The sequence below is a fragment of the Mercurialis annua genome, linkage group LG1-X (assembly GCF_937616625.2).
Source record: "Mercurialis annua linkage group LG1-X, ddMerAnnu1.2, whole genome shotgun sequence".
NCBI classification, from domain to species: domain Eukaryota; kingdom Viridiplantae; phylum Streptophyta; class Magnoliopsida; order Malpighiales; family Euphorbiaceae; genus Mercurialis; species Mercurialis annua.
In genome coordinates, this window is record NC_065570.1 from 15,378,830 (window position 1) to 15,406,182 (window position 27,353).

Consider the following 27,353-nt stretch of genomic DNA (forward strand, 5'->3'; position numbering starts at 1 on the left):
CTTACAACAACAGCTATCACTCGAGTATCGAGATGGCCTCCTACGAAGCATTATACGGGTGAAAATGTCCATCCCCTATCTGTTAGGATGAAGTCGGTGAGCAAAAGCTAACTGGAGTAGAGATCATCCAGGTTACTTCCGAGAAAGTACCAACTATAAAGCAACGTCTGAATACAGCTTTCAGTCCACAGAAGAGCTATGCGAACCCTAAAAGGAAAGACATCGAGTTTCAGATCGGAGATTACGTTTTTCTTAAAGTATCACCGATGAAAGGAGTGATTCGTTTTGAAAAGAAGGGAAAGTTGGCTCCGAGATACGTCGGACCTTATCAGATCATAGAACGCATAAGCTCAGTTGCCTACAAGCTAGACTTAACACCGGAGATGTTGCAAGTTCATCTTGTCTTTCATATTTCCATGCTTCGGAAATATATACCAGATCCCTCTCGAATAATTCAACCGCAAATAGTGGACGTAAGTGAAGAATTAACCTACGAGAAGCAACCAGTGCAGATCGTCGACTCACATATACGACAACTGCGGACAAAGAAGATACCTAGGTTAAAAGTCCTTTCGAGAAGTCAGTCCGTATAAGAATGCACGTGGGAGACAGAAGAGGATATGAGACATAAATATCCATACTTGTTCACTCAAGGTACGTGGCTAAAATTTTAAATTTGAAGATGAATTTATTTTAAGGAGGGGTGAATGTAATACCCCCAAATATTTTAAAGTAGTTAAGTCGTGCCACGTGTCGTGAATTCTGATAACTTAAATTAAGTAGGATTTAATTTAATTATATCGGAAATTTAGAATAATTTTTATTAAGCGAATTAGCGGGATTTAAGGAAATAACTTTGAAAATTAATATAAAATAGAATATAAATCCCGAGCTATAGTTATTCCGCCAAAGTCCGCGAAATATTCTATAGTATTTTAGGTAAAAGTCTCGAGTCGATTAGAGACCGTTTAAAATTTGGACGCGGATAGGTTTTGGACTAAATTGAAACTTTTGAAAAGTTTCAAATATATAAGACCTTAAGATGAAGGAATCATCCAGAGCCTTCATCCTCAGTTCTTTCTTTCTTCTTCGTTTCTTTCGACGATCCTTTACGTTCCGTCGCTCGATCTCAGTTTCTCGTCCGTTTCCGACGTTCTATAACTCGAATCGATCGTATTTCAATGTCGAATCGCGGTAAGCATGGCGTTTTATCGTTTGGATGGACGAATTTCACGATATATCGATTTAAAATTTTAGGCCACGGAACAGTTTTATCATTTTAATGGTTTTAGGATCGAATTATAGCGTTTTGAGCCTAGATTATGTGTTATGAGCATGTTAGGAGCGTTTTTATGTCGAGAGCACATCGAAAAGCCCCGGAAATCGAATTTCCGGGGGCTGTGCACGCTTGGTGCACGAACGTGCACCAAGAGTGCACGAACATGAACCAGCTAAGGTACACAAACATGCACCAGAGGTGCACGAACGTGCACCCGAATGCACGAGCGTGCATGTAAACCGTGTTTTGGCCGATAGTTTTGTTTTGGAACTCCGTTTCGTATTCGCGTATCGAAATTGAAATCGATTGATTATCGATTCATTTGACTTAATTGACCTAATGAGGTTAATTAAGAATTGTTTTGGAATAGAGATACGAACCGAAAACGCGTTAGAAACCGGTTATCGCGATATACGTGAGAAGCACGATAGTCGATAAGAATAGTTTGTAGTGTCTCGAGTCTAGAGTCAATCCTAGAATAGGATTGTGATTTGAATTGTTCATTTTAAATCGTTTTCGATCCGGCGAGGCAAGAAGCAGCTGGACCAGGAGCTCGAGAAGCTTGACGTTTTTGAGCCCCGACGTATTTTTTTTGATAGCGCTTTCAGTGAGTTTATATAATTTACTTTTAAAGTACTTATATATGCAAATATTTTTATATTGCTTTACATTCGAATTGAATGCTTTCAATGCAATGTTTTTACATGAAATACTTATATGTTTGGTTTGAAACCAGTATTGATCTGATAGGAACGTGCTACCTATTGGGCGGGAATAGGACTTCGTGATCACCAGTTTTGATTTGTTACAGCTGTAAACTTGATTATGAATATGAATTTCGAAGTTGGATATATGAATGTGATACGAGCGTGAACTCGGTTAAAACAACCTGAGCCCCATATCTAGTGGGTTGGACCCACCATTTGAGATTAAGAGGTTGGTTGCGGCTGACGTGGTTGAGTTAGAATTACTCCCGGGCCAAACCATTTGGATCAGTTTGATTTCATCATATATGTTCTGCATGTTCAAGGATTTGCGTTTCAATCGGATCTTATACTTGGATGCACGTGATTTGAACGTTATTGCATTGTTTTACGTTTTATATGAATAGTTACTAGTAAATATGTGAACTCACTCAGTATATTCCCATATACTGACGCCTCGCAGTTTTCCTTTTTTAAGCAACAGACTTCTATCTTTCTTCCAGAAATCTATATTTTTAAAAGTATGTAAAGAAACAGTACTTTACTTCTAGAGCTGCAGTAGATAGATGTTTTTAAACTTATGTTTTGTATGTATTATGCTCGCTGCATTTTATCGTTTATTATTGCTAGAGGATAACGTATAGCCTGACAAGTTTTCAGCATGACACGTGTTATGTTTGTCATGCATGAATGTGACGTATTTCGAGAAAAATTTATTTACGTTTTGAGGCTTGCTACGGGTTTCGGAGCTACCACTCCCATTCCCTAGCGCCGGTCTCGAGCCAATGAGATTGGGTCGTGACACTTTCCTAATGCTTTTCCAAATAAAAGACGTTTTCTTAACATCTTACGAAGTCAAAAAATCTTAATCAACCATTGAAGAGAAACAAGAAATAACATTGAACCAAAGAGAATCAACATTATTAACTCGAAGTTTCTAAAACCCATTTAAACAAAGGGCTTTGATTTGTAATAGAAAGGTTTGAAATTCCCAATATCCCTTTGTCAAAGTCTTGACAAACAACATTCCATACAACCTTACTAATAACTCTATTAGAAACATCACCCTTATAAAGAAAACGCATCATATACGATTCCAATTGCCTCTAAACCAAACCAGGCATTCCAAACAAAGACATAAAGTAAACCGGTACACTGAATAAAACCGATTTTATAAGCACTTACCTTACTATAGGGGACAACAGAGAACCTTTTCATGAAGCCAAACGCGATTTAAGTCACTCCATAACATGATCCCAAGCACCCGAAGTAAGCTTCCTGTTCGATATCGGAAGACCCAAATAAATAATAGGAAAAGAATCAGTATTGTACCCTACCATCTGCGTAGCACATAAAAAATCTGCCTCTTTAACATTAATTCCCATAATAGAGCTTTTATGGAAATTAATAGTTAACCCCGAAATCAGCTCGAAACAACAAAGAATCCGAACTAAATTCATCAGCTGCTCAATATCTTAAGGAAGATAAAAATTGTGCAATTCGCAAATTGCAAAATAGAAATAGGCTCGTGATCATCAGACAATTTGAAGCGATGCGTGAATCCCAAAATACTAGACTTATCTAGAATACGCTTCAGACCCTCAACCGCACACTACTAGAAAACTAGCCATTTAGCGATGGATTTTTCCGTCGCTAAATGGCCAAATTTCGTCGCTAAACATGTTTAGCGACCGACAATGTCCGTCGCTATATTTTTTGTCGCGGAAAAATCTGCGACGGGAAAAAGAAAATTTGCGACGGATTTTCAAATAATTTGCGATGGATTTAGCGACGGATATAAATCCTTCGCTAATTTTTAAAGACAAACAAATTTAATTAAAATTGTAAAATGAAAATATTATTTAATCGGTCGTCAACCCATCCGCGATAGACCACAGACTGTCACCAACCCGCAATTTTTACAATTTTTCAACTTCCCAGTAGGTCACCCATCTTCCGCCTGCTCCATCTCAATCTCTTAAACTTTGTTGTTCTCACGCGCTAAGCTCCACCTTAACCAACTCAGATTGTTGTTTTATGTTTATATATATTATATTAAAATATAACTAAAATGAACAAATATTTAGTCCCGTAATTTACTCTTATATTATAAAATAATTCTTTTTTATATTAATTCTTTTTTAAATAAAAAATAAATAAATTATTTCTTTTTGATACTTTTTTTAAATAAAAAAAATAATTTTTTTTAATAAATAATAATTTTTTCAATAAATATTTATTTTTCTTAATAAATGATGATTTTTTAATAAATAATTATTTTCTTATTAAATAATTATTTTTTAATAAATAATTATTTTTATTAAACAATTATTTTTTAATTAATAATTAGTTTTTTTATAATCTTTTTATAAAAATAATACTTTTAGCGACGGATAGAATAATCCGTCGCTAAAAGTGATCATTTAGCGTCCATCGCTAAAATTGAAATCTTATTGCGCAACAACAAACAAGTATGGCGAGATTGGATCACCCTGGCGGACTCCCCTCCATAAAATAATAAGATCTACAAGACTTCCATTAACAAGCAGAGCGGTGGTCGCCGAAGATAAGCAACATGATATCCACTCAACCCATTTAATTGGAAAATTCATGCAGCGCATAACTGAAAATAAGTAATTCCAGTCAATGATGTCGAATGCCTTGTGAAACTTAAGCTTCAACATAAGAAGTTTTTCCTTTTTCCTAGAGGCCATATGTATGAGTTCATTCGCTATCATGGAGTATTCCAAAATGCTTTTGCCTTTCAGGAACGCATGCTGGCTATCAGAAACCAAGTTAGTAAGCAAAGGCAGCAACCGGCAAAATAGAACTTTAGAGAGCAACAAATACATCCCATTAACTACACTAATTGGTCTGTAGTCCTTGATGTTAAACGATCCAGCAACCTTAGGCACCAACACCAAAAAAGAAGAATTAATACCCCTAGGTGAGATATTAAATCTGTAGAAACCTAAAAAAATCCATAATAATCTCCTTCATATCTGGCCAAGATTTCTGATATAAAGTAGATTTTAATTAAACTCATTCGGACCCGGTGCTTTCTTCTTACCATACGAAGAAACATCGTTATATATTTCTAACTCTTCAAACGGCTTAATTAACAACTCTAGAATATTAAATCTGATATCTTTTGGTTATAGAAGATATTTCCATCCTAAAAAACAGAAGAGATGTGATTGCTCCTGTAATGAGTGGAGGCAATACCATGAAAAAACTTTCATATTCCTGTCACCTTCCAAATTCCATTTTATTCTAGACTTTTGAATCCAAAGAGATTCAACCCATTTCTCTTCCCTCTAGAACTCAGTTTTCAGAATAGTAGTGTCCGCTTTCTCCTCAACAGACAACAGAGCCGAGTCTGCAGCTATATCTCTAGCATGTATTTTCTTAGAGAGCTCCCTTATTTTCATTTCCTGACCACCAAAAATCTCCATATTCGATACTTTAATTCTTAATCCAAATAAAACGCTTATCCAAATATGTAGAGTTATCGATATTTGCCCAAGACAGATTTATCGATATTTTTTTCCAAGGAGTATCTATCGATATGTGGATTTGTTGATATTTTCCCAGAGTCCGGTATCCATCATTAAAAAAATTAATAAAAACATTTAACGATCTATCTCTTCACAAAAATTGATTATGTTGTCTTCTAATTCACATGAATTTTGATTTTGACACATTGAGTATATAAGTATTTGAATATTTTTTTATTAATAGTTTATTTTGGATTGATAATTGAAACTAAAAATTCATATCTATTAATTGATATATTTATTTTAGTTATCTCTTAATTTATATTTTTATTTATAATTTTGTAAATTGAGACGCTCATGAGTGGATAAACTGATGACTTAATAGAAAGTCCAACACAACTTAAAACAAATTGGTGTTACATATAGATTGAGTTAACAGCCTAAGAGATGGTCGGAGTTACCGATTGATGATGTAGTTGAAAAGGTAAATTTTGTGAGCAAATGTGTAATAAGTTTAGTGGAAGAAGCATTTTATCTATGCTATATATAAAAGCACGGAGGGAGGGGGGGACAACCAAATTTACTGAATAATCCTTTTCAGTTTATTACTAAATAAAATTTTTATAGTCATTAACTAATTAGTTATTTAATTAGTCACTATTGTAATTAAAGTCCTAATTAGAATAGGTAGCTAAATTATCTCCAATTTAGTTTATAATATGTATAAATTGTCTTCAAATTAGCAGGAATACCTATCTTTTATTTTGATTTAACTATAAAATTAAAATAGTATATTTGGTCAATATATTATTATTTAAATTTCTATTTTATTATTTTTAAAAATATTATTAATAAAATTAAGTTAATTATTTAATTATAGTTATTATAAATCCAAAAGAAGAATAAATTCAGTATGGAAAAAAATTTAATAACCGAACATATTATATTTATTTTTACAATTTTTTTTAACTAATTTAATATTAATTATAAATAAAAATTTGATATAATTATAATAAATTTATTAGTATGTACATTGACGAGTTATGTTACGAGCCATGTGTATAGCACGTAATGCGAAATCAATGTATTTGAAAAAGAGTTAATTAGATGACTGCTTGGTGTGCTCAACTTGCTAAACAAAATGGAAACCTTTAAGCAAAGTGTAATTGGTGTTGTCTTATCATGTTCCATGATTTCCTTATAAGTTTGTATTTGAATATTAATGAATGGCTATAAGACAGGTCTTTGAATTGAAATACTCATTATTCTTAAACGTTCCATTTTTAGAAATTATTCGCACGCTTAATTCATTAATATCTTCCAAACCCTACCAAAAGCAAAACATAACCTTATTTTTTGTTAATCTTTGGAACTAATAGTTTAAGGTTTTCAGTGTGCATTTGATTGGTAGAAATATTATATTAATTTGTATTTTTAATTAAGGTTTCGTATTAAATAGCAGTCTCACTCAGCTTACAACACCAACCCTACTTTGTTTGCAAACCCAAATCCTAAATCTCTCAACTCATGGCAGGTAGGGTTTTGGTAATAACTATATTTGTTACTTTTCTTCTACTTGGACACAATCACTTGCACTTGGCGGTAGCGACAAGAGCACTACATGATATCTGTCCACCGGCCATCCCGAAGCCTCGGTTCGAGCTGCGTAGTATTAATCGTTACAAGTTCACGGAGACGGATGCTTTCAGGCCGACAAGTCCGGGACATAGCCCTGGTGTCGGTCATAAGGATCCACCGGGCGCTCCTTGAAACGTACTAAATAAAGATGTGAAATCTCTGATATATATGCAACAAAAATAAGTTTCTAAAGAGTTTATTTTTCTCAGTTTCAAGAGACAAAAAAGGGTTGCTCTTCCGTTTCTAAGTTTAGCTAGGGTTTTGAACAGTGAAGGTAGTCATATTTGTATGAATAGCATTGTTTTTTCCTTTTTTTTTCTACTTTGTATTTTGGAGCGGTTACAATACATTTTTTATGGGAATTTCACTACTTCATTTTTTGTTTTCTCTGACATATTTTTTAAATTTTTATCAAACTAAAACTCAATCCAACAGCGGTGGCCGAGATAGAGCGGAAAGATTTCCCTTTTCCTTGAGCAAAGTTTGTGGAATCAAATTCTAGGCATGGAAAAGCTTTAATAATTGGCAAAACAATTTTTTTTACCCTATAACATTGACCATGTGCTTAAATATTTAGACTCTTTATTCTTTTAATGTTTTGTTGCACTAGACTTTTGCTTAATATATTCTGCAATTCATACAAAAAAAAATAGTTTGGCCATTTTGTTGAATACGACTCTAAAACTAATTTTGGATATCGTTGTCCGTTAATTTTATAAATTGGAATAATTATAGGATAATCTATATTTTTACTCATCATTTTATTTTTGACAAAAATCTCCAAAAAAAAAGTTCGTAAAATCCGCCATAACCCAAAAAAAAGAGATTATATTATTTTTAATATGTGTTAACATCTCATTGGTTATATTTGAGTCAATGAAATACTGACACGTGGAAAATATGGGTTTTGGTAAGACCAACAAACCAACTGCTACTGACCAACGGCCGGTCAACGACGGTTAACGCCCGGTCAACTATAGTGGTGAGATTTTAATTCTTTTAAATAAAACACAATTTTGCTCTTAGTGAGATTTGAACCCAAAATCTCTTACTCTTTGTACATGTGTCTAACCACCAAGTCAAGACATGTTTGTTGTTTTTATTACTCTTTAATAATGTATAAATAAACATGTAAACTAAATATAAACCTATTAAAATGGTTGATTATATATATATATTATTATAAAACAGTAATAAGATATTACACTAGTCAAATTTTAAATTAATTTATTCTAATTAAATTAATAATAGTGTAAATTAAATATTAACTTAAAGTAAAGTAAGTTAAAATGAATTTTATTATATTTAATAGTAACTTAATCTTATTAAATTAATTAATTAAAAATTTCTAAAATAAATTATCTAATTATTAAAGAATTAAAAATAAATTATTTAATTTTTTTATATGGGTCTTTTTAAAATTAATGTATTAAAAACACAATCAACTTACTGTCAACTCGATATAAACTTAAAATAAATTATATAAAATAAATTAGTAATAAGCTAATAATATTTTTAAAATTAACTTACTTTAATTAAATTAATTTATAAATTATTTATACTATTAAAACTAATTTATAAAGAGACAAATAAACTAATAGTAATCTAAAAGTAATTGATGGAGTCTGCCTTCTGAACCGGTGATTTAACCTGCAAAATTGGGCAAAAGCTAATCGGACGGTTGCGATCCGATTATCTCTCCGATGTTAAAGTCAGTTTAGGCTTTGAGCAGCGTTTTTAGTATTTGAATGTAGTTTTGTGTTTAGGCATATACCTCAAACTCTTTATATAGTAGTTGAATGTATACCTTGTCAACTTTGAATAGGAAAGTGATTTTTATTTAGTAGGGTTTGACCTTGAATAGAAAAGAGATTTTTTATTCAAGTAAAAGTCTTATTCAGGAATTTCTCCCTGAATAAGCTTATCTTCATATTTAGAGTTTATGTCCAAATAGGAGAGATACTTCGTAGATCTGATTCTCGGGCAAATCCCTCGGTCGACGCGCTTTGTCCGAGTCTCTTGGGTATTCTGCCTTATGTTGAGGATTTGGATTTACTCCTTCGGTCAAGGCGAATCTCATAGATTTGGTTACCGGTTTCGTCTGGCTATTAGCCGTTTAGGTGAGAACTTGATATCGTTTTGAGGAATTAATCTCCTGCAACTCGGCTCCATTGTACTTATGATAGGATTCAATTTACATCATTAGCCCCCCCGCAAGTGAGCTAACGTCATGGTATTTATGCCTTGGTAAATTATAGTTTTGTTTGGGGCGAGTCGGTTTCTATTCAGGCGTGTCTTTTCAATTTTTTGTTAAAATTTCAATATTTCTTCTTTTTTGCAATGTGTCAATCATCTGTCATTGTTGTTTCTGGATTTAAAACAAGTGTCTCTTCGTGACTTTTCATGTACCTCCAGTTTCATATTGAAACGGTTGTCTTCTTTTTCATGCTTTTACTGCTTACTTTTGCTCCCTTTTCTGCACATTTCTCATTTTTCTTTTCATTTTCAATCTTCAATCTTCGTCTTTCAGGTAACTTTTTGAATCAGCTTTAAGGTTTTCTGCATTTTGTCTTGTTTTTGTCGTTGTCTAGATAATCTTCTTTTTTGTAGTAGTGTTTTTGGTGTTCTTCATTTTCTGGGGAATTTTATCCATTCTTGGTGTTCTTTATTTTCTGGGTAATGTTACCCGTTTTGATCTTCTTTTTCCATTTGAATTTCCTTTCTTTTGTTTGTTGAGATTCCCGCCCTTTAGATGGCTGCTAAGAAGGCGAGAGCTGAATAGGCCACGATGGCTCTCACTAAGTCTAAACTTTCTAGCGAAGACATCCAGGATCTTTTTTTCAGATATAACTTTCCTTCAAAATATGGTGCTAAGAAAACTGACCCTAGTATACGGGCCTTCAGGTATCCCGGTTCGTCTAGGGAGGCCGTTATTTTCGAAGAACAATTGAGTAGGTTTTTGATTTTCCTTAAATCCTTTTATCATACAATTCTGTAGTGAAGCGAAGATAGCTGTAGGAGAACTTTACCCTGGGACAATTCAGATTATATTTGCTTATATATAAGCATGTAGGCTTCGGGGGAAACTTCCTTCTTTAAACGTGTTCCACAATTTTGTAGAGCTGAAAAAAATATGACGAATGCTTCATCTTTGCCCTAGGTAGGATAGGTAGATCCATTGTTCATTTTTCTTTCTTGGACAATAATTGGCGAGCTAAGTATTTTGTCGTCTGTCATGATTTTGCTTTTTCCCATTTTGCGTTTTGTTTTTCTTCCAAATTTGTTGATGTCCATCCTTCTCCTTTAACTCTATCCAAGTGTATTTTGGCAAAACAATTTCTTTTCCCCCCATAACATTGACCATGTGCTTAAATATTTAGCCTCTTTATTCTTTTAATGTTTTGTTGCACTAGACTTTAGCATAATCTTTTCTATTTTTATTTTTTCGGACTAGACATGTTCTAATTAAAATTTGTATAAAATTATTTGTAAAATTAACGGGCAAGACAGTAAAGTAGTTCTGAATGTTAGAAAGTAGATATACCAAAAAAAATAAAAATAGAAAAGATTATACTAACTATATTTTTTAGTCTTAGATTTTTTTTCTTTTATTATTTTATGTACTTTAAAAAAATCAAAAGAAGAAAAATAAAATAAAGCAGACTTGACATAAAATATTTTGTGACATAAAATCAGGGATTAGAGTTATAAATATATGTTATGTGGGCATATATATCCAATATTCAATAAATTTCTTCATCAATCATTTTAATCTTCTAAATGCAAATTCATGTATTGTGAGTGATCATCTATACTAACATGCACATTTATCATTATGTCCTTAATAATAATAATTAATTTTTATTAGTATAATTAATTATTCTAATCCAACTATTAAGCTATTTTCTAATACAACTAAAATGGACTATTAAATTCCATGAATCACTCAATTTATCCGAAATCGTGAAAATAATACTATATTTAAAATCGTTAAAAAAGTCACTCAGTTATGATTTTATTACAACGGAAAATCACTGTCATCGGATTAGTTAAAACTTCATTACAAAAGGATACTGAATTTATTGCGAATTACAAAAAGAGTATTTGTAGACGCCTATTTTCCGGACAAGTGAAAAGTGATAAGGGAGTGCAGCGTCCAATAATGGTTACCAAAGAAACTCGTCCGTTTGACAAACTAGCGATCCACATGTTGGAATTTAAGAGGGATAGATTAGTGCACAATTATAAACTTATAGGATTAAAGCATAATTAGCCGCAAATAGCTAATAAAAGTCCAAAGGGTCATAATACAAGTCTAAGAAATTGAACTAATTGCAATGCCCTAAATGTTTATGGGCCAATTTAAAAGTTTGATGGACTAAATTGATCATACACAAACTCTTGTGGTCCTAGAAGCCGTTTTTGATACTTTCAAGCACCAAATTAGCTTTTTAGCCATCTTTTCCTCTGCATCCATAATTTATTACGAATTTAATTAATTTAATACCTAGGATAGACTTTTAACTAAACTCTAACACTCGCTAGCATACTCTTAACCCACCTTAGACATTGTAGACACCTATTTTTCGGACAAGTAAAAAGTGATAAAGACTGAAGCGTCCAATAATGATTTCAAGAGAAATTTGTCCGGGTGACGAGCTAGCAGTCCGCATGACGATTCAACTATCATAAAGATTCTAGAAGACCCGAATCTCACGGATCTCATAGATACTTTCCTATTTGGAATCACGTTCCTATTTAGAAGCCCAATTCTACTTAGGATTCATCCCTAAATATGACTCTTGCTAAATCGAAATCTCTTTCCTATTTGGATTCATACATTGAATAGGAATCCATTTCCTATTCCAACTCTATGAGGTATCCCTCCATGTTCACTATAAAAGGACTCGAGGTACACCTATACATGTAGAATTACATTACGAAATAATACTCCCGTAAATTCAATACAGATTTAAATATCGAAGTGCTCATCGCACAACACCGTCCGATCAACCGTCTACTTTGTTTTGCAGGTCAATCACAATTAAATATCTTGGCTATTTTGGTAAAAAGCCTTATTTTAAAACTTAACTGGTAATTTAATTTTATAAAAATTTATATGAATGTGGAAATTGATTAAGATGAGAATTTCTTATTTTTCTATAAAGAAAATAAAAAAATTACTTGATATTACTTTGCAAGACACATTTCGAATTCAATCCATCAAAACAAACTAAATTAATTACACCTATTAACTTTATGATGATTCATTAAACCTATATTTTTGGTCAAACACATATTTGAGTTCCTGCATTATTATTCTTTTTCAACTTGAGTTCTTGCACCGAAAAACATTTATTATAAGCCCTTACACTATCATAAACATCTATTTCAAGTCCCTATCATTAAGCGAGTTAACAGACCGTGAATGACGTTAAAAACCAATAGATGCAAAATATATAATTGAGTCCCCGCACTATGATTATTTTTAAAATTTAATCCTTACACTAAAAAACATCCAAATTGAATCCTTATGTTATATAATTCAAATAATAGTAATAAATTTTTTATTGGCTTAATCACAAAAAAAAATCCTCCACCTTTTAATTCTTTTTCAGTTTCACTCGACGTTGCAATTTTTTTCAATTCACCCAAATTCACACGTTTGGTTTCCAATTACATCCTAAAAAACTAAATTGACCCCTTTTCACTTGAAAAAAAATGTCAACTTGATCTTTTACTTACAATATTTTTAAAAAAACTCAATGTTATAAAGAGAACAAAAACCATTTTTCCCATAAATTCAAATAATAATAAAATTTTATTTGAATAATATAATATATCAAAAAACATTCGCCACCACACTCCTTCGACCACTACGCCTTTTTTCCGACTCTGGCATATGTGCAAAATAATTAATATTTTCTAATTAATAATTTAATATATACAAAATCTTAATTAATTTTATTAAATTTATATAATCTTTTTAAAATAATAATAATTTTTTTAATTTTTTTTTAAAAAATTCGTTCGTCTTCCTCATGACAAACCTGCTTCGGGTTCGTCACGTTCATCTTCTATGGAGGAAGACGACCTATGCTCGTGTTCCTCACTGGTTCGTCTTCCTCACTGAGCAAGATGATCAAGTTTAAAAAAAATATTTTATTGAAAAAAAAAATAATTTTAAAAAATAATTTAATAATAAATTATATTATTATTTTGATTTATGGGGAAGAGCTATGATTTTTTTTGTTTTTTTTATAACATTAAGTGCTTTTTAAAAATTATGCTCAAAATAAAGAATCAAATTAGCATTTTTTTCAAGTAAAAAAGAGTCAATTTAGTTTTTTATGGTGGAATTGGTCAACATTGCAGCGTGGGGATGAAACTAGAAAAAGGGCTAAAAGGTCAGGTTTTTTTTGCTAATTAAGCCATTTTTTATCTAATTTAATTTTTAATGTTATCTATTATTTAGCATTTTCGATATTAAAACCTCTCGGACTATTAACAAATTTAAATCTAATTTAAAATCTTAATTATTTTAATTTATTAATTAATTAAATCAAAGTAAATATTTTAAATAGATTTATAGAGTAGGAACTCAGTTAGCAAATAATTATAATGTAAGGATCCAATTGGTGAAATTTTATAGTATTAATATCACTCGTCTCAGAGAAAAGTATACGTGTCTCATTTTCTACCGGAATGAGACGGAGAGATTTACTATGGTCATTTTGGATAGTAAATGGATTTTATATAGATGTTGTTGAATGTAGGGTCCCAAGTTGGAAAAGAGAATCGAAATATGCGTTTGGCCTATATCTTTCCTTGACATGAGTTTAATATGTTTTAAAATATGCAGATGATAAGCTTCCTTGTCCAGAATCTGATCATGATAATCAAAATCTTTTCCCTAACAATCCACACATACATTGTTTATTTGAGTAGTGACCAAAAGAATCTAGCATTGATAATGACCCATATATGTCCTCATCACCCCACACATTATTTTATTGAGTTGAGTTGGTTAATTCCTTTCCCACAGTCAAATTGGTTGGACTGTTTAACAGAAATTTATATTGTTTTATACCCAAATAATTAATTTTTCTTTTTTAAAGGAGAACAATAAGGTTTTGAGTACATCATTTCGTATGGCACATAAGATTGAAATAAAATTATATTAGTGCGAAATTATTTCTAGTTCTGATTTTTTTAGGTCTAATGCTTTAAAAAAATACCGACTTTATAACCCTTTTTCGATTTTATTATGACGTTGAAAATTTGTGAATTTTATCCTATTTTACATTTTATCGTTTCAATTGTCCTAATTTTTTGATTTTTGTCAATATTTTTATTTAAAAGACGAAATCATTCATTTAACTATGTTTAAAGATAAAATTAAATTCGTATAGACACCTATTTTTCAGACAGGTAAAAAGTGATAAGGAAATAAAGCGTCTATGATGATTTCCAGAAAAATCTGTCCTGGTAGAGCTTTCGATTTACTTGCTGTAATCTAAGCAGGCATAGTCTATGCACAATTGCAAATTTGGAAGATTAAAATATATTTAGGCGTAACTAGCCTATAAAAATCCAAAGAAATTGTAATCTAAGTCTAGAAATTGGATTAATTGCAATATCATAGAAATTTATGGGTCAATTTGCAAGTTTGACGGACTAAAATTAACCATAACCAAACCTGTAGGTAGGGGTGTACATGGTCTGGTTTGACTGGTTTATCATTGATATTTTAGTCCAAACCAACTATACTGGTTTGGCAAATTTCCAAACCAAAATCAAACCACACACATTATAAACCAGCAAAATTGGTTTGGTTTGGTTTGATAATTTTTTCTTTGAAATCAATTTAAACCATCATCAAAAAATTATTTATTTATCTAAAATAAAAAAAACTAAAAATCTAAAAATATTTATTCATCATAAAAATGAAGTTTATATTTATATAACAAACTATAATAATGACTACTAAATAAAACAATATTTTATAGATTTTTATAACATAATTTTTTACATTTTATTAATATAATATCTTAATATTATAGAAGTATAAAATTTATTTATCGATAATAAATATACAAATGGTTATTTTATTAGATGATATTTAAATATATTATTTTGTCAAGTACACTTTTACAAAATAGTGATAGAAATTTTATTTTTAAGTTATAATATTTATAATTTTAATAAAAATATATATGTATGTGTATATATTGGCTTGGTTTATGCGGTTTATAATTTTTGAAACCGCAAACCAGACCAATAATTACTTTTTTTCTATTTTTTAAACCAAAATCAAACCACCAATCTTCTAAACCATAATATTTGGTTTGGTTTGGTTGAATTGGTTTGACTTAGTTGGTTTGAATTTTTTCTGTACAGCCCTACCTATAGGGCCCAAGGAGCCTTTTTTAAAATTTTCGGGCACCAAAATGCATTTTTAGCACTTTACTTAGCCATCAGAGCTTTAATACGAATTTAATTGATTTAATAGTGTTTCTAGCTAATCCTAATGCCTAAAGGCATACTACTTCACACACTTTCAACCCTAGAATATTCTAAAAGATTCTAGGGAACCCTAGGTCATTATCATTCCCCTATAAATTCTACTGTTAGTCAGCTGAGTCAAGGGTCGGACCAGAAAGGTAAAAATCATAGACCAAAAATTCAAACACCCTTAGCAAACCCTAGGCCGAATATTTGCACACACACCACACACAAATCGCACTTGAATCCAGTCAAGAAAAACACCTAAGATCGCTTTGATTCTCCAAGAACGCAAGCCTACACAGACTCGAAGCTGGATTCTGCATCCATTTTGCTAGTAAAGGAGCCAAGGACTCAGACCTGTAATTCTGATGACCCTCTATATTTGTTCCTTTGAATTTCATGTGTCATGATTCAATTAGGATATATGTTTAGCTTATTTGTTAATTTTTGCCATAAAAATTGTCATGGTAGACTTAATATTTTGATTGCCAAATTGCCACGAAATTCGATGATAGACATATTTATTAGCTTTATTAATTGTGTTTATGCTCAAATCCAGAAAACTAATCGATTTAATGCTCTTAGAATGCATGTTTCCAGGTGTTTTTAGCTTTTTTTGCCATGAAAAAGCCTTAAAAATAGTTGACGCCCTAGAATAATTTTTTGTTTAAATGAGCTTTAAACACTATGAATTTTTTTTTAGATTCCTTGTTCGTTTTTTTGCGGTCTTGACTATTTTTGCATCCCCCCTGCCGCTGTAACCGGCGGCGCTGCCAGAACAAACCGGCGGCGCCACCACATCATCCTACCGGCGTCGGAAGCTTAAGCTGGAGCAGTGTTCTTTGCTGTCGTTTCTTCCCAGATTCGCTTCTAGACGTCGACCCGAACTTAAAACGTGTTTCCGGTCTTATTCGGACTCCAAATCAGGATCAGTTTGAACCCAGACGTAGATAATCTAGTGTAGAATCATATGGTGTATTGTAACGAGCAAGACTCGATGTAAAATAGACCCAGAAGTTCAAATATGTAATATAGTGTATAAACCGGGCCCACGAGCTCGACGCCCAGCAAACCAGCAACTTCTAGAGCCAATTCTGGGCTAACCTGAACTCGGAATCAACTCCGGATCAAACTAGTAAAACCGAATTGACGAGACACACCACTCTCATGATCTGACTGAGAGCCCATTCGGACCAGACTGATCGTCAAAATCCGCACGAGTGCCAGACGCTCAAAAGTCAACGAGGTTAAAAAGTATTCATAACCTTGTATGTATATCAAACTGCCCCTGATCATGCCAACACTGTTTACCTCTTTTCAAAAGCATTCAAAATCAAATAATAACCGGTTAAAGGACTAATTACTTAAAATTGGCCCATTAATGCAATTCCAGCCCATCACTTAGACATCATAGGACTAATACAAAAACATAGTAACAGTTGTATAGGTTTTTCAAGACGCACCTAATAAAATCAATTAATCTCACTTTTACATCCGGTTTAGGCTTTGTGCATGTAAAATATCCAAACTAGCCAAACTTATGACTATTTGCTAGAACCTCTAAGGTTAGATGTATGCTTAGGAGTACTTGCTACTTGCCTCAAATGCCAGTCCAGATCGAGTCATATGCACGTCAAACGTGTTTACTGCTTTCATACATGTTTATTTATAGCTTTCATATCATGTGAACTGCATGTACTGTTGAGATGAGATAAATGCGAATATTTCTAGTAAATAAAGCCGGTAACAAATAAGTCAAGCACAAGAGTCTCGGGGAGGTCCACGAAACCTAGTCTTTGGTCTGATGCTTTATAATCTTACCGGAGGCGAGTATGGTTATCTAGTCGGTTAAAAGGCATTTCCTAGTTGAACTAGGTGGCGACTCCATTTTTCAAACCATTTCCAGATCCATAAGTCAACCATAAGCCTTGGGCGAGCGACCCCCAAACCCCGCTCCGCACATAGTGGCGACTCCACTAGAAATTAAAATCAACTGTTTTTAAAATATAAACATAAAAACATTTTCAGAATTGTTTTCAAAAACGGTTGCCATGGACCTAAACCGCACGGCTTTCGCCTTCTCAATCATCGATTTTATTTTCCAGACATATTCACCTATTCTCCAGGAGTCCCTATAAAGCCCCGATACTCATAGCCGATCTCATGCTCTAGCCTTATACTCCATTGCCCAGAGCATCTTATGCGGAGCAGTATTAGTCACAGCCCAGTACCTCGGTCGTTTGTACTCGTGATTGAGGAGACTTATCATAAGTATATCTGTCTATGGGAGCCTTAAACCGGTTACTACCAAAACCAATGACTCAGCCCACATGTATTAAGCTTAGACACTACCCTCTAGGAAATTACCCAACATAATTGTGAGCAGAGCGGGGTTCGGGGGTCGCTCGCCCAAGGCTTATGGCTGACTTCTCGATCTGGAAATGGTTTGAAAAATGGAGTCGCCTCCTAGTTCAACTAGGAATGCCTTTTAACCGACTAGATTGCCTTACTCGCCTCTGGTAAGACTATCATGCATCAGATCAAAGACTAGGGTTTGAGGACCTCCCCGCGACTCTTGTGCTTGGCTTATCTGTTACTGACTTTATTTATTGGACATATTCGTATTATATCTTATCTAAATAGTATATGCAGTTCACAGGATATGAAAGCTGTAAATAAATATGGATAAAAGCAGTAAACACATTTCAGGCGCATATGACTCTATCAGGACTAAATTATCTATGGCTAGGTTCAAACTGGGCCTAATTTGGAGTCTAGATGAGCCCGAAAACACGTTTTGTAGTTCAGATCGAAGTTTGGAGGATTTGGGAGCGAATATGAGAGCTGTCGAAGGAGGAGCACGGCGCTAGCTTAAACTTCCGGCGCCGGAAGGATGATGTGGCGGCACTGCCGGTTTGTTTGGTGGCGCTGTCAGTTATAAAGGCGGCGGCGGCGGTTCATCGACAAATTCAAGGGTCTTTTTGTTTTGCTTCGTTCTCACCAGTTTCAACTCCGTTTTTCTTGCAAAAGTAGTCAAAAGCGCATAAAATCGAACAAGGAATCCAAATATAGCATAATCAGAGTGTTTAAAGCTCATATAGATAAAATTGTTTTTTGGGCAGCAACTTCGAATTTCGAATTATCATGGCAAACAAACTTAAAATTGCATCTAACATGCATCCTAAGAGCTACATTAAATCAATCATTGACATGCTTTTTTATCGATTTCATAGCAATTTAGCAATTTAATGGTTAAGTTAATTATGGCAATTTCATGGCTAAAATTAACACATAAGCTAACATACACCCTAAAACACACAATCACAGCAACTATGATATTTATGGTGTACAATTTAATGGAAAAATCAAAGGAATAATATTGAGGGTCCTCAGAATTACCGGTCTGAGTCCTTGGCTCGTTTACTGGCGAAGTGGATGCGGAATCCAGCTTCGAAACTGAGCAGGACTTGCGTTCTTGGAGAATCAAAGCGTTCTTAGTGTTTCAGGACTGGATTTTAGTGTGTGTGTGTGTGTGTGGTGGCCGAATTTTACTGTCTAATTTCTAGGGTTTGTATGCTGCCTTTTGGCTAGGCTGATTAAGGGTTTCTATTTATAGTGGTTAGGGGTGACCTAGGGTTAGCTAGAGGTAAAGTTGATTTTAAATTCTCTTAGTTAGAATTCTAGATATACAACAATTGTTAAAGAGAGTTAAGTGATAGATTTTTAGGATTAGGATTAGGTCTAAATTATTTACCGTAGGTTTTTACTTTTTAAATTCGTTTTAACTAATTAATTAAGTGATAATTATGTCTAAAAGTGTTATTTGGGGCTCGAAAGTATTAAAAACGACTCTTGGGACCCTATGGGTTTGGGTATGGTCAATTTCAGTCCATAAAACTTGCAAATTGGCGCATAAATTTCTAAGATATGGCTATTAGTCCAATTTCTAGACTTAGATTACAATTTCATTGGATTTTATAGGCTATTTACGCCTAATTACATTTTAATTCTCCAAGTTTGCAACGATAGGAGTAAAATACTCCTATATTCTATAGTGTTTTTAATACGCTTTAACTTCTTTTGTTATACATTTTGAAGTGTATATGTACCTTATTTGTGTGCTAAAGCTTTTCAGGATAATAGAGGGTTATGGGGCATTTTTGGTGTTAAAAGAGGAAGAATCAAGGAAAGCAAGCAAGGAGCAAAGACGGGAGTGAAAGAATCGAGGACTTCGCGAAGTCTGAGGGTTGCACGAATCGTGCAACAACCCCTCACAGACTTTCACGAATCGTGCATAATTAGGATAGGAAGCAGATTGCTCCCAGAGATGTTGCAAGATTTGTGCAACCTTGAAAAATTAGACTTGCACGGATCGTGCAAAGGGTAAAAGCTGAATTTCGAAATCTGAAAAAAAGGACAAGGCTTATGCACACTTCCTCTTTTGGCCCAACACTCATTTTGTAGGATGTTTTTTATTTCCTTTTTGAAAACACTATAAGTACCACTTTATGTTTAAAATCAGCGTATGCAACATTTGTCAAATTATTCGATTCCTTTTGTGTTGCCTCTCTCAATTAGTTAATATCTTTCTAGGGAATAGAGCTCCATAGTTTCCACCATTGTTGTTGGTGTGAAACTTTTATTTGTTTGTAGAACAAGATTTATCTATCGAATGCTGGCTTTTATTACTTTTGAATCTTCATTATCTTATGAGTTGTTGCTCTTCATTGCTATTTATGGTAATCATTTTCACTTTAGTTATGTTAATTAGTTATTGCTTAGTTACTTCTTTAAGTTTAATTATGAATAGCTAAACTCCTAGTCTAGGGGTTGTTATGATTACTTTATGTGATTGCTAGATGATTGGTTAGGGTTGTACGGGTTAGGGTTTTGTTGTGCTTATTAGTCTTAATTCCTAGATTAATTTGATCTCTTAATCTTTGATTAGTGTTTGATTAGTGAGGGCGAGAGTTAAACTAATCAAATAGACCTAGTTAAGAATGAGCTTAAGACCTAGATGCACGAGAGTGATTTAGGGATTTAGCTGTTGTTTGATTTAGCGAATTAATCGGATTGATTGATGTAGTTGACATCCAATTGCGCCAGAGTGAGTTGGATTTCGCCTCGTTAATCAATTGTCGGTTATTCTACTTCCGGCTCGAGAGAGCGGATTTGGATACATTAGAATGACTTGACCCGAGCCAATACCCGTATTCCCGACCTATCTACCTAGGAATTGCTTGGCATGAGTAGCAACCCTTAGGCGCTTTTAATTATTGTTTTAAACCCTCTTTTCAATTAGTCGTTTTATTGTTGCTTCCATATCAGTTTAATTAATTGTTGTTAAATTTAGTTCCATAGTTGATAATCAAAACCAATCTCTTGTTTGCTTTCTGAATTGAAAATCAAAGTAATATCTCATTCACTTTAAACCTCTTGTCTCTGTGGAATCGACCTCGACTTGTCGAGTATTACAAGTTGGCATTTTTGCTAACTAGGTTTTGGCGCCGTTGCGGGGATCGAGGTTGCATTTAATTGATTGAGATCATTTTGAATTTCAGTCGAGTTAGCCTTACTTTCTGTTTTTATTTTTATTGTTCATTTTTGCTTTTCGTGGTTTACGCTCGGTTTTCTTGTTTTTGCTTGTATAGAGAATTAACCTTAGTGCATGCACAATACACGACGCGTCAATCTTCCGCTCGAACCTTTTCAAGACAATTTTGGTACCTTCGGAAGAGGTGTGAGAAGAAGAGCCTGTATCCCCGTAGTTATGGAAGGTGACGAGCATGATTATGAGGAAGAAGAGTGGTTCAATCCTATTGCGGAAGGAGAAGGACAACAATATCATCCACCTCCTCCTCCGCTTGAGAATGTGAACCGAAAAAGGCATCAAGAACGCCCAAGGGAGGATAGCCCTAATGTGCACCCACAAGTGCAAAATCAACCAAGACAAACTTTGGGCGAGTTCTTCTTGCAGGATGTGGACAATGCCACGTTTGGGTGTTTTGCGATGTAGGTTCAAGCGGCGACTTTTGAAATCAAGCCGAGTACCATACAACTATTAGAGAACCGATGTTCTTTCTATTTGTTGATTCATGAGGATCCCAATGCATATATTGCCAAGTTCTTGAGCGTGCTAAATACTTTCAAGCTTCATGGGATAATCGCGGATTAAATCAAGCTCCAGATGTTCCTATTCTCTTTGAGGGACAAGGCTAGTTTATGGCTCCGTTCTCTACCTAACGAGTCAATTCAAAATTGGAGGGAGTTGGCTCAAGCGTTTCTCAACAACTACTTCCTTCATGGCAAGACCACCAAGTTGACTAAGGATATACTTGAGTTTGTTCAATTTGAATGGGAGTCACTTTATGAGGCATGGGAGCGGTTCAAGGATTTACAAAGGAGCGTCCCACATCATCGGCTTAATAGAGAGCATGTTATTCAAATATTCTATGTTGGGACAACTATTAATACTAGAGCCACTATTGATGCGGCGTCAGGCGAATTGTTAGTGCAGAAAACATATGAAGAAGCTCTTGATTTGGTAGAAAAGTTGGCAATCGTTAGTAGTACATGGGCTCCCAGAGATAGAAAAGCACCACCTAGTCAAAAATCGGTGATGACTCATGACCAAGTGAGAGAAATGGAAGCCACAAAAGCAACAAATGCTTCACTCCAAGCCCAAGTAGACGCCCTCAAGAAACAAGTTGCTCCAAGAAACGCGCCGGTGGCCTATGTGCAAATAGGATGTGAATTATGTGGTGATTACAACCATTCGGGGGGAGAATGCTTAGTCACGGGGCAAGCTTTGAGTGAGCAAGTAAACTACATTGGGGATCAAAGGCAAGCTAATGATCCTTATTCTAACACCTACAACCCCGGGTGGAGGAATCACCCAAATTTTGGATGGAGAAACAATGAAGGCCAAGGAAATGCTCAAGCGCCTCAACAAGCGGGACCAAGCTTCCAAGGTGGGAATAGACCTCCAAAACAACAAGCGCATTATCACAACAATCAAGGTCATGGTAACAATTTTGGTAGTAGGCCTCAACACCCTCCCGGTTTTCAACCCCAAAGAAACACGGATGAAAGGAGTCAAATGAACAAGTTGATGGAGAAGCTTGAGAGGATGGAACTTAAAAATAGGCAACTTCACAAGAACCAAGCCGCCACTAATCAAATCCTAGAGACCCAAATATCACAAATAGCGATTTCACTTCAAGGTAGACCTTAAGGGGGATTGCCCTCTACTACGGAAAATAATCCAAGGGAGCAACTTAAAGCGGTTGAGCTTAGAAGTGGCAAGAACCTTGAAAAAGCTAATGGCAAGAGGCCAAGGATTGAGGAAGATGAGCCTCAAGTGGTGATTGATGTTGCAAGATCAAGTTAATAGCTACCTAAGGCTTGTGAGGAGGCGGCTATTGATATTGAAGAGCCATATGTTAGACCACCACCACTTCCACCTTTTGTGCCTAAGGTACCATTCTCAACCTAGCTAAGAAAGGCGCCGGGCAATCAAAAGTTTCATAAGTTTCTTGAGATATTTAAAAAACTTCAAATCAACCTAAGCCTAGCGGATGCACTATGGGAGATGCCCCAATATGCTAAGTTTTTAAAGGACATCATCACCAAGAAGCAGAGTTGGGATAATGGCTCAACAATTTCCGTTTCGGAAGTTTGTAGCTCAATTATCTCGAGCGATCTACCGGCTAAGTTAAACGACCCAGAGAGTTTTCTAAACCTCTATTGGAAATATGAGTTCAATTAATTGCTTACGAGACTTGGGAGCTAGTATAAATCTCATGCCTTTAACTCTTTTTAGGACGCTATTTGGGGATCAAACCATTAAGAACACCTCAATGGTACTCCAACTAGCGGATCACTCATTGAAGAGGCCTTATGGGATTGTTGAGGATGTGCTTGTAAAGATTGATAAGTTCATACTCCCGGTTGACTTTGTTATCTTGGATTATGCGGTCGACAAGGAATACCCAATGATCTTAGGGCGACCCCTTATGAACACCGGGAGAGCTTTGATTCATGTGCACGGTGGGAAGTTGACTTTAAGAATTGATGAAGATACGGTTGAATTTGATATGAAGAAAGTCATGAGGGGTACCATCGAGGAGGAAGATTGCATGAGAGTGGATCTAGTTGACGAAATTATGGAAGAACAACTCGAAGCAAACTTGGAAGTATTGAACCGAGGTTAGGAGTTGAGAGTGCATGAAACGGAGGACTTCAAGCTGTTGCACGAATCGAGCAACCTCTAAATTTTAATTCCTCGGGTCGTGTAAGAAAAGACGGAGAAACAGTTTGTTGAGCTGATGCATGCACGATTTGTGCGACACCTTTATGTCAAGTTGCACGGATCGTGCAATGCACAGAGGTGACAAATCTGGAATTTTTTTAAGTAAAGCGAGTTGTTTTTAAATTTGATGAACCCGAAGATGAGTACAATGATTAAAATGAACCTATTCCGGAGGTTTTGATTGAGAATGGGGGAGTCACACCTCCATCTTCCGAGGTACCACCCCAAGTTGAGATGAAACCTCTACCTCCTCATATCCGGTATACCTTATTGGGAGAAAACAAGACGTTTCCCATCATCATTTCTAACAAACTTACGGAGGCTCAAGAGAAGCGGGTGGTGCAAGTTGTGAAGCGACATATTTTGGTTATGGGATGGAAAATCTTCGACATTCGAGGGATAAGTCCTCAAGTGGTGGTGCATAAGATCCACCTTGAAGATGATTCAAAGAAGTGCACTCAAAGACAAAGAAGGTTAAACCCCAACATGAAGGAGGTAGTGCACAAGGAGATAGTGAAGCTATTAGATGCCGGGATCATCTATCCTATCTCGGATAGCGAATGGGTGAACCCTATCCAATGTGTGCCCAAGAATGGTGGTATGACCGTTGTGGAAAATGATAAGGGGGAGCAATTCTCAAACCGAACGGTGATGGGATGGAGTGTGTGTTTTGATTACCGAAAGCTTAATGCGGAGACTCGAAAGGACCACTTTCCATTACCATTCATTGATCAAATGCTTAGAAGAGTGGCGGGCCATAAGAACTATTGATTTCTCGACGGGTACTCCAGGTATAATAAAATACTCATCTTCCCAGAGGACTTAGAAAAGACGACCTTCACTTGTCCCTACAATACTTTTGCTTATAGGCTGATGCCTTTTGGATTGTGCAATGCCCCCGCAACTTTTCAATGTTGTATGACCTCAATCTTCAATGACATGGTGGAGGATATAATGGAGGTATTTACGGATGATTTTTCTATTTTTGGCGATTCTTTTGCTGGTTGTTTGGAAAATCTTAAGCATGTGTTGGCACGATGTGAGGAGACCAACCTAGTGCTAAATTGGGAAAAATGTCATTTTATGGTTGAAGAGGGGATTGTACTTGGGCATAAGATATCAGAAGCCGATATTGAGGTTGATAGAGCGAAGACGGAGGTTATCAAGAAGTTAGTTGCTCCGGGCACGGTTAAAGGAGTGCGGGCATTTTTGGGCCATGCGGGCTTCTATCGCCGGTTTATCAAGGATTTTTCATCTGTTGCGAGGCCCTGAATGAGTTTTTTAGTGAAGGATGCCCCTTTTGAGTTTACGAAAGAGTGTCATGTTGCTTTTGAGCGGCTAAAGGAGGCGCTTGTCACCGCTCCTATTATTTCATCTCCGGATTGGAGTTTGCCCTTTGAGCTTATGTGCGATGCGAATGATCAAACCTTGGGTTGTGTGTTGGGGAAAAGAAAGGATAAGCGGGTGCATGTGGTTTACTATGCAAGCCGCACCATGGCGGGAGGGCAACTCAATTATATAACTACTGAGAAGGAGATGTTAGCGGTAGTCTTTCCCTTGGATAAATTTTGGCAATACTTGCTTGGATCCAAGTGTATCATTTACACCGACCATGCCGCTTTGAAGTATCTTTTCACCAAGCAAGATGTAAAGTCAAGACTCATCCGATGGATCCTTTTGATGCAAGAATTCAAAATAGAAATCCGGGACAAAAAGGGCACGGAGAATGTGGTAGCGGACCACTTATCGAGATTTGAGAATCTGGAGCCAATTCCTTTTGCTATGGAGATTAATGAGTGGTTTCCGGACGACACACTTATGATGATTCGGGAAGTGGAAACTCCATTGTATGCCGATATAGCTAATTTTTTTTCTTCCAATGTGATGCCCCCGAATTTAACACACCATCAAATGAAGTAGTTCCTTTTGATACCAAGAGATTCTTTGGGATGAACCATATTTATTTAAGGAATGTGGAGACGGGATGTTGAGGAGATGTGTTGCTTTGAAAGAGATGTTGTCCATCTTGAGTGCTTGTCATACATCCGACTATGCCGGTCATTATGGAGTGGCGAGAACCGCCGCTAAGGTGTTAGAGAGCGGATTCTTTGGCCTACCTTGTTTCGTGATGTAAAGGACTTCGTAAGCCATTGTGATAGGTGCCAACGGGTTGGAAACATTTCTAATAAGGGATGAGATGCCCTTGACTTCCGTGCAAGAGGTAGAGATTTTTGATGTATGGGGGATTGACTTAATGGGGCAATTCCCGATGTCGCATGGGAACCAATATATTCTAGTCAGTGTGTGCTATGTTTCAAAATGGGTGGAAGCGGAGACTTTACCTACTAATGTCGCCAAAGTGGTTTAGCGGTTTCTTAAGAGGTTGATGAATAGGTTCGGTACCCAGCGGATTATTATTAGCGACGGTAATTCGATGCTTTAATGAAGAAGTATAATGTGTATCACCGGGTTGCTACCCCCTACCATCCGCAAACAAGTGGGCAAGTTGAGGTCTCCAACCGGGAATTGAAGCCGATATTAGAGAAGACGGTGAATGGCACTCGCAAGGATTGGAGTTTGAAACTTGATGATGCTTTGTGGGCATATCACACGGCATTTAAAACGCCATTTGGTATGACCCCTTATTGCATTATATATGGGAAAGCATGCCATTTACCCTTGGAGTTGGAGCACCAGGCCTTTTGGGCGATTAAAAATTTGAACTTTGATCTTAAAGCGGCGGGGGAGAAACACTTGTTGGAATTGAATGAAATGGAGGAATTGCGGTTATCGGCATATGAGAATGCAAAGCTCTATAAGGAGACGATAAAGTGTTAGCATGATGCCCACAATTTTCCCAAAACTTTTGAAGTAGGGAACTATGTTTTGGTCTATAATTCGAGGTTGAGATTGTTTCCGGGCAAGCTTAATTCCCGATGGAGTGGGCCATTTAAGATTCGGAGTGTGGCGGATCATGGTGCCATTGAGTTAGAGAATCAAGGGGGTGAAACGTTCAAGGTCAACGTACGCCGTTGCAAGCCTTAGTTGAGACCTTTAATGGATCAAATTTGGGAGCAATGTTATCTCGACCCCCCTACTTGAGCTTGAAGGAATAACGATCGAGCTTTCGACTTGAAACAAGCGCTCTTGGGAGGCAATCCCAAGAGGTTCGTTTTAGTGCTTTCACTTTTCGTTGTTTGTTTGTAATTTTTAGTGTTTATGTTGTTTGTTTATTTTCCGTATTTTTCTTTGTTTCGTTCAAGAAAACGCCGGTGTGATTTGGTTGTGGTGTGTAGGAGACAAGAAAAAAAGAAAAATTTAGAAGCTTCCTTCTGTGCATTGCACGATTCGTGCACCCTTGGATAAGTTGGGATGCACCATGAATCATGTATAATTAAAATGGGGAGCAGATTGTT

At 35.4% G+C, this 27,353-nt stretch overlaps 1 protein-coding gene across 1 annotated transcript; it reads left to right on the plus strand.

Moving 5' to 3' along the window:
* Positions 1-26,379: 26,379 nt before the first annotated feature.
* Positions 26,380-26,982, plus strand: LOC126665977 (uncharacterized). Its single transcript, XM_050358927.1, has 2 exons — positions 26,380-26,770; positions 26,813-26,982. Exons 1-2 carry the CDS (start codon positions 26,380-26,382, stop codon positions 26,980-26,982), a joined length of 561 nt encoding a protein of 186 aa, XP_050214884.1.
* The last annotated feature ends 371 nt before the right edge of the window (positions 26,983-27,353 follow it).

What these genes read in the sequence shown, in the direction of transcription:
- LOC126665977 (XM_050358927.1), top strand. Translation starts at nt 26,380, where the DNA reads ATGAAGAAGTATAATGTGTATCACCGGGTTGCTACCCCCTACCATCCG. An exon ending in CTATAAGGAGACGATAAAGT is followed by an intron (nt 26,771 to 26,812) that starts GTTAGCATGATG and finishes CTTTTGAAGTAG; the next exon opens with GGAACTATGTTTTGGTCTAT.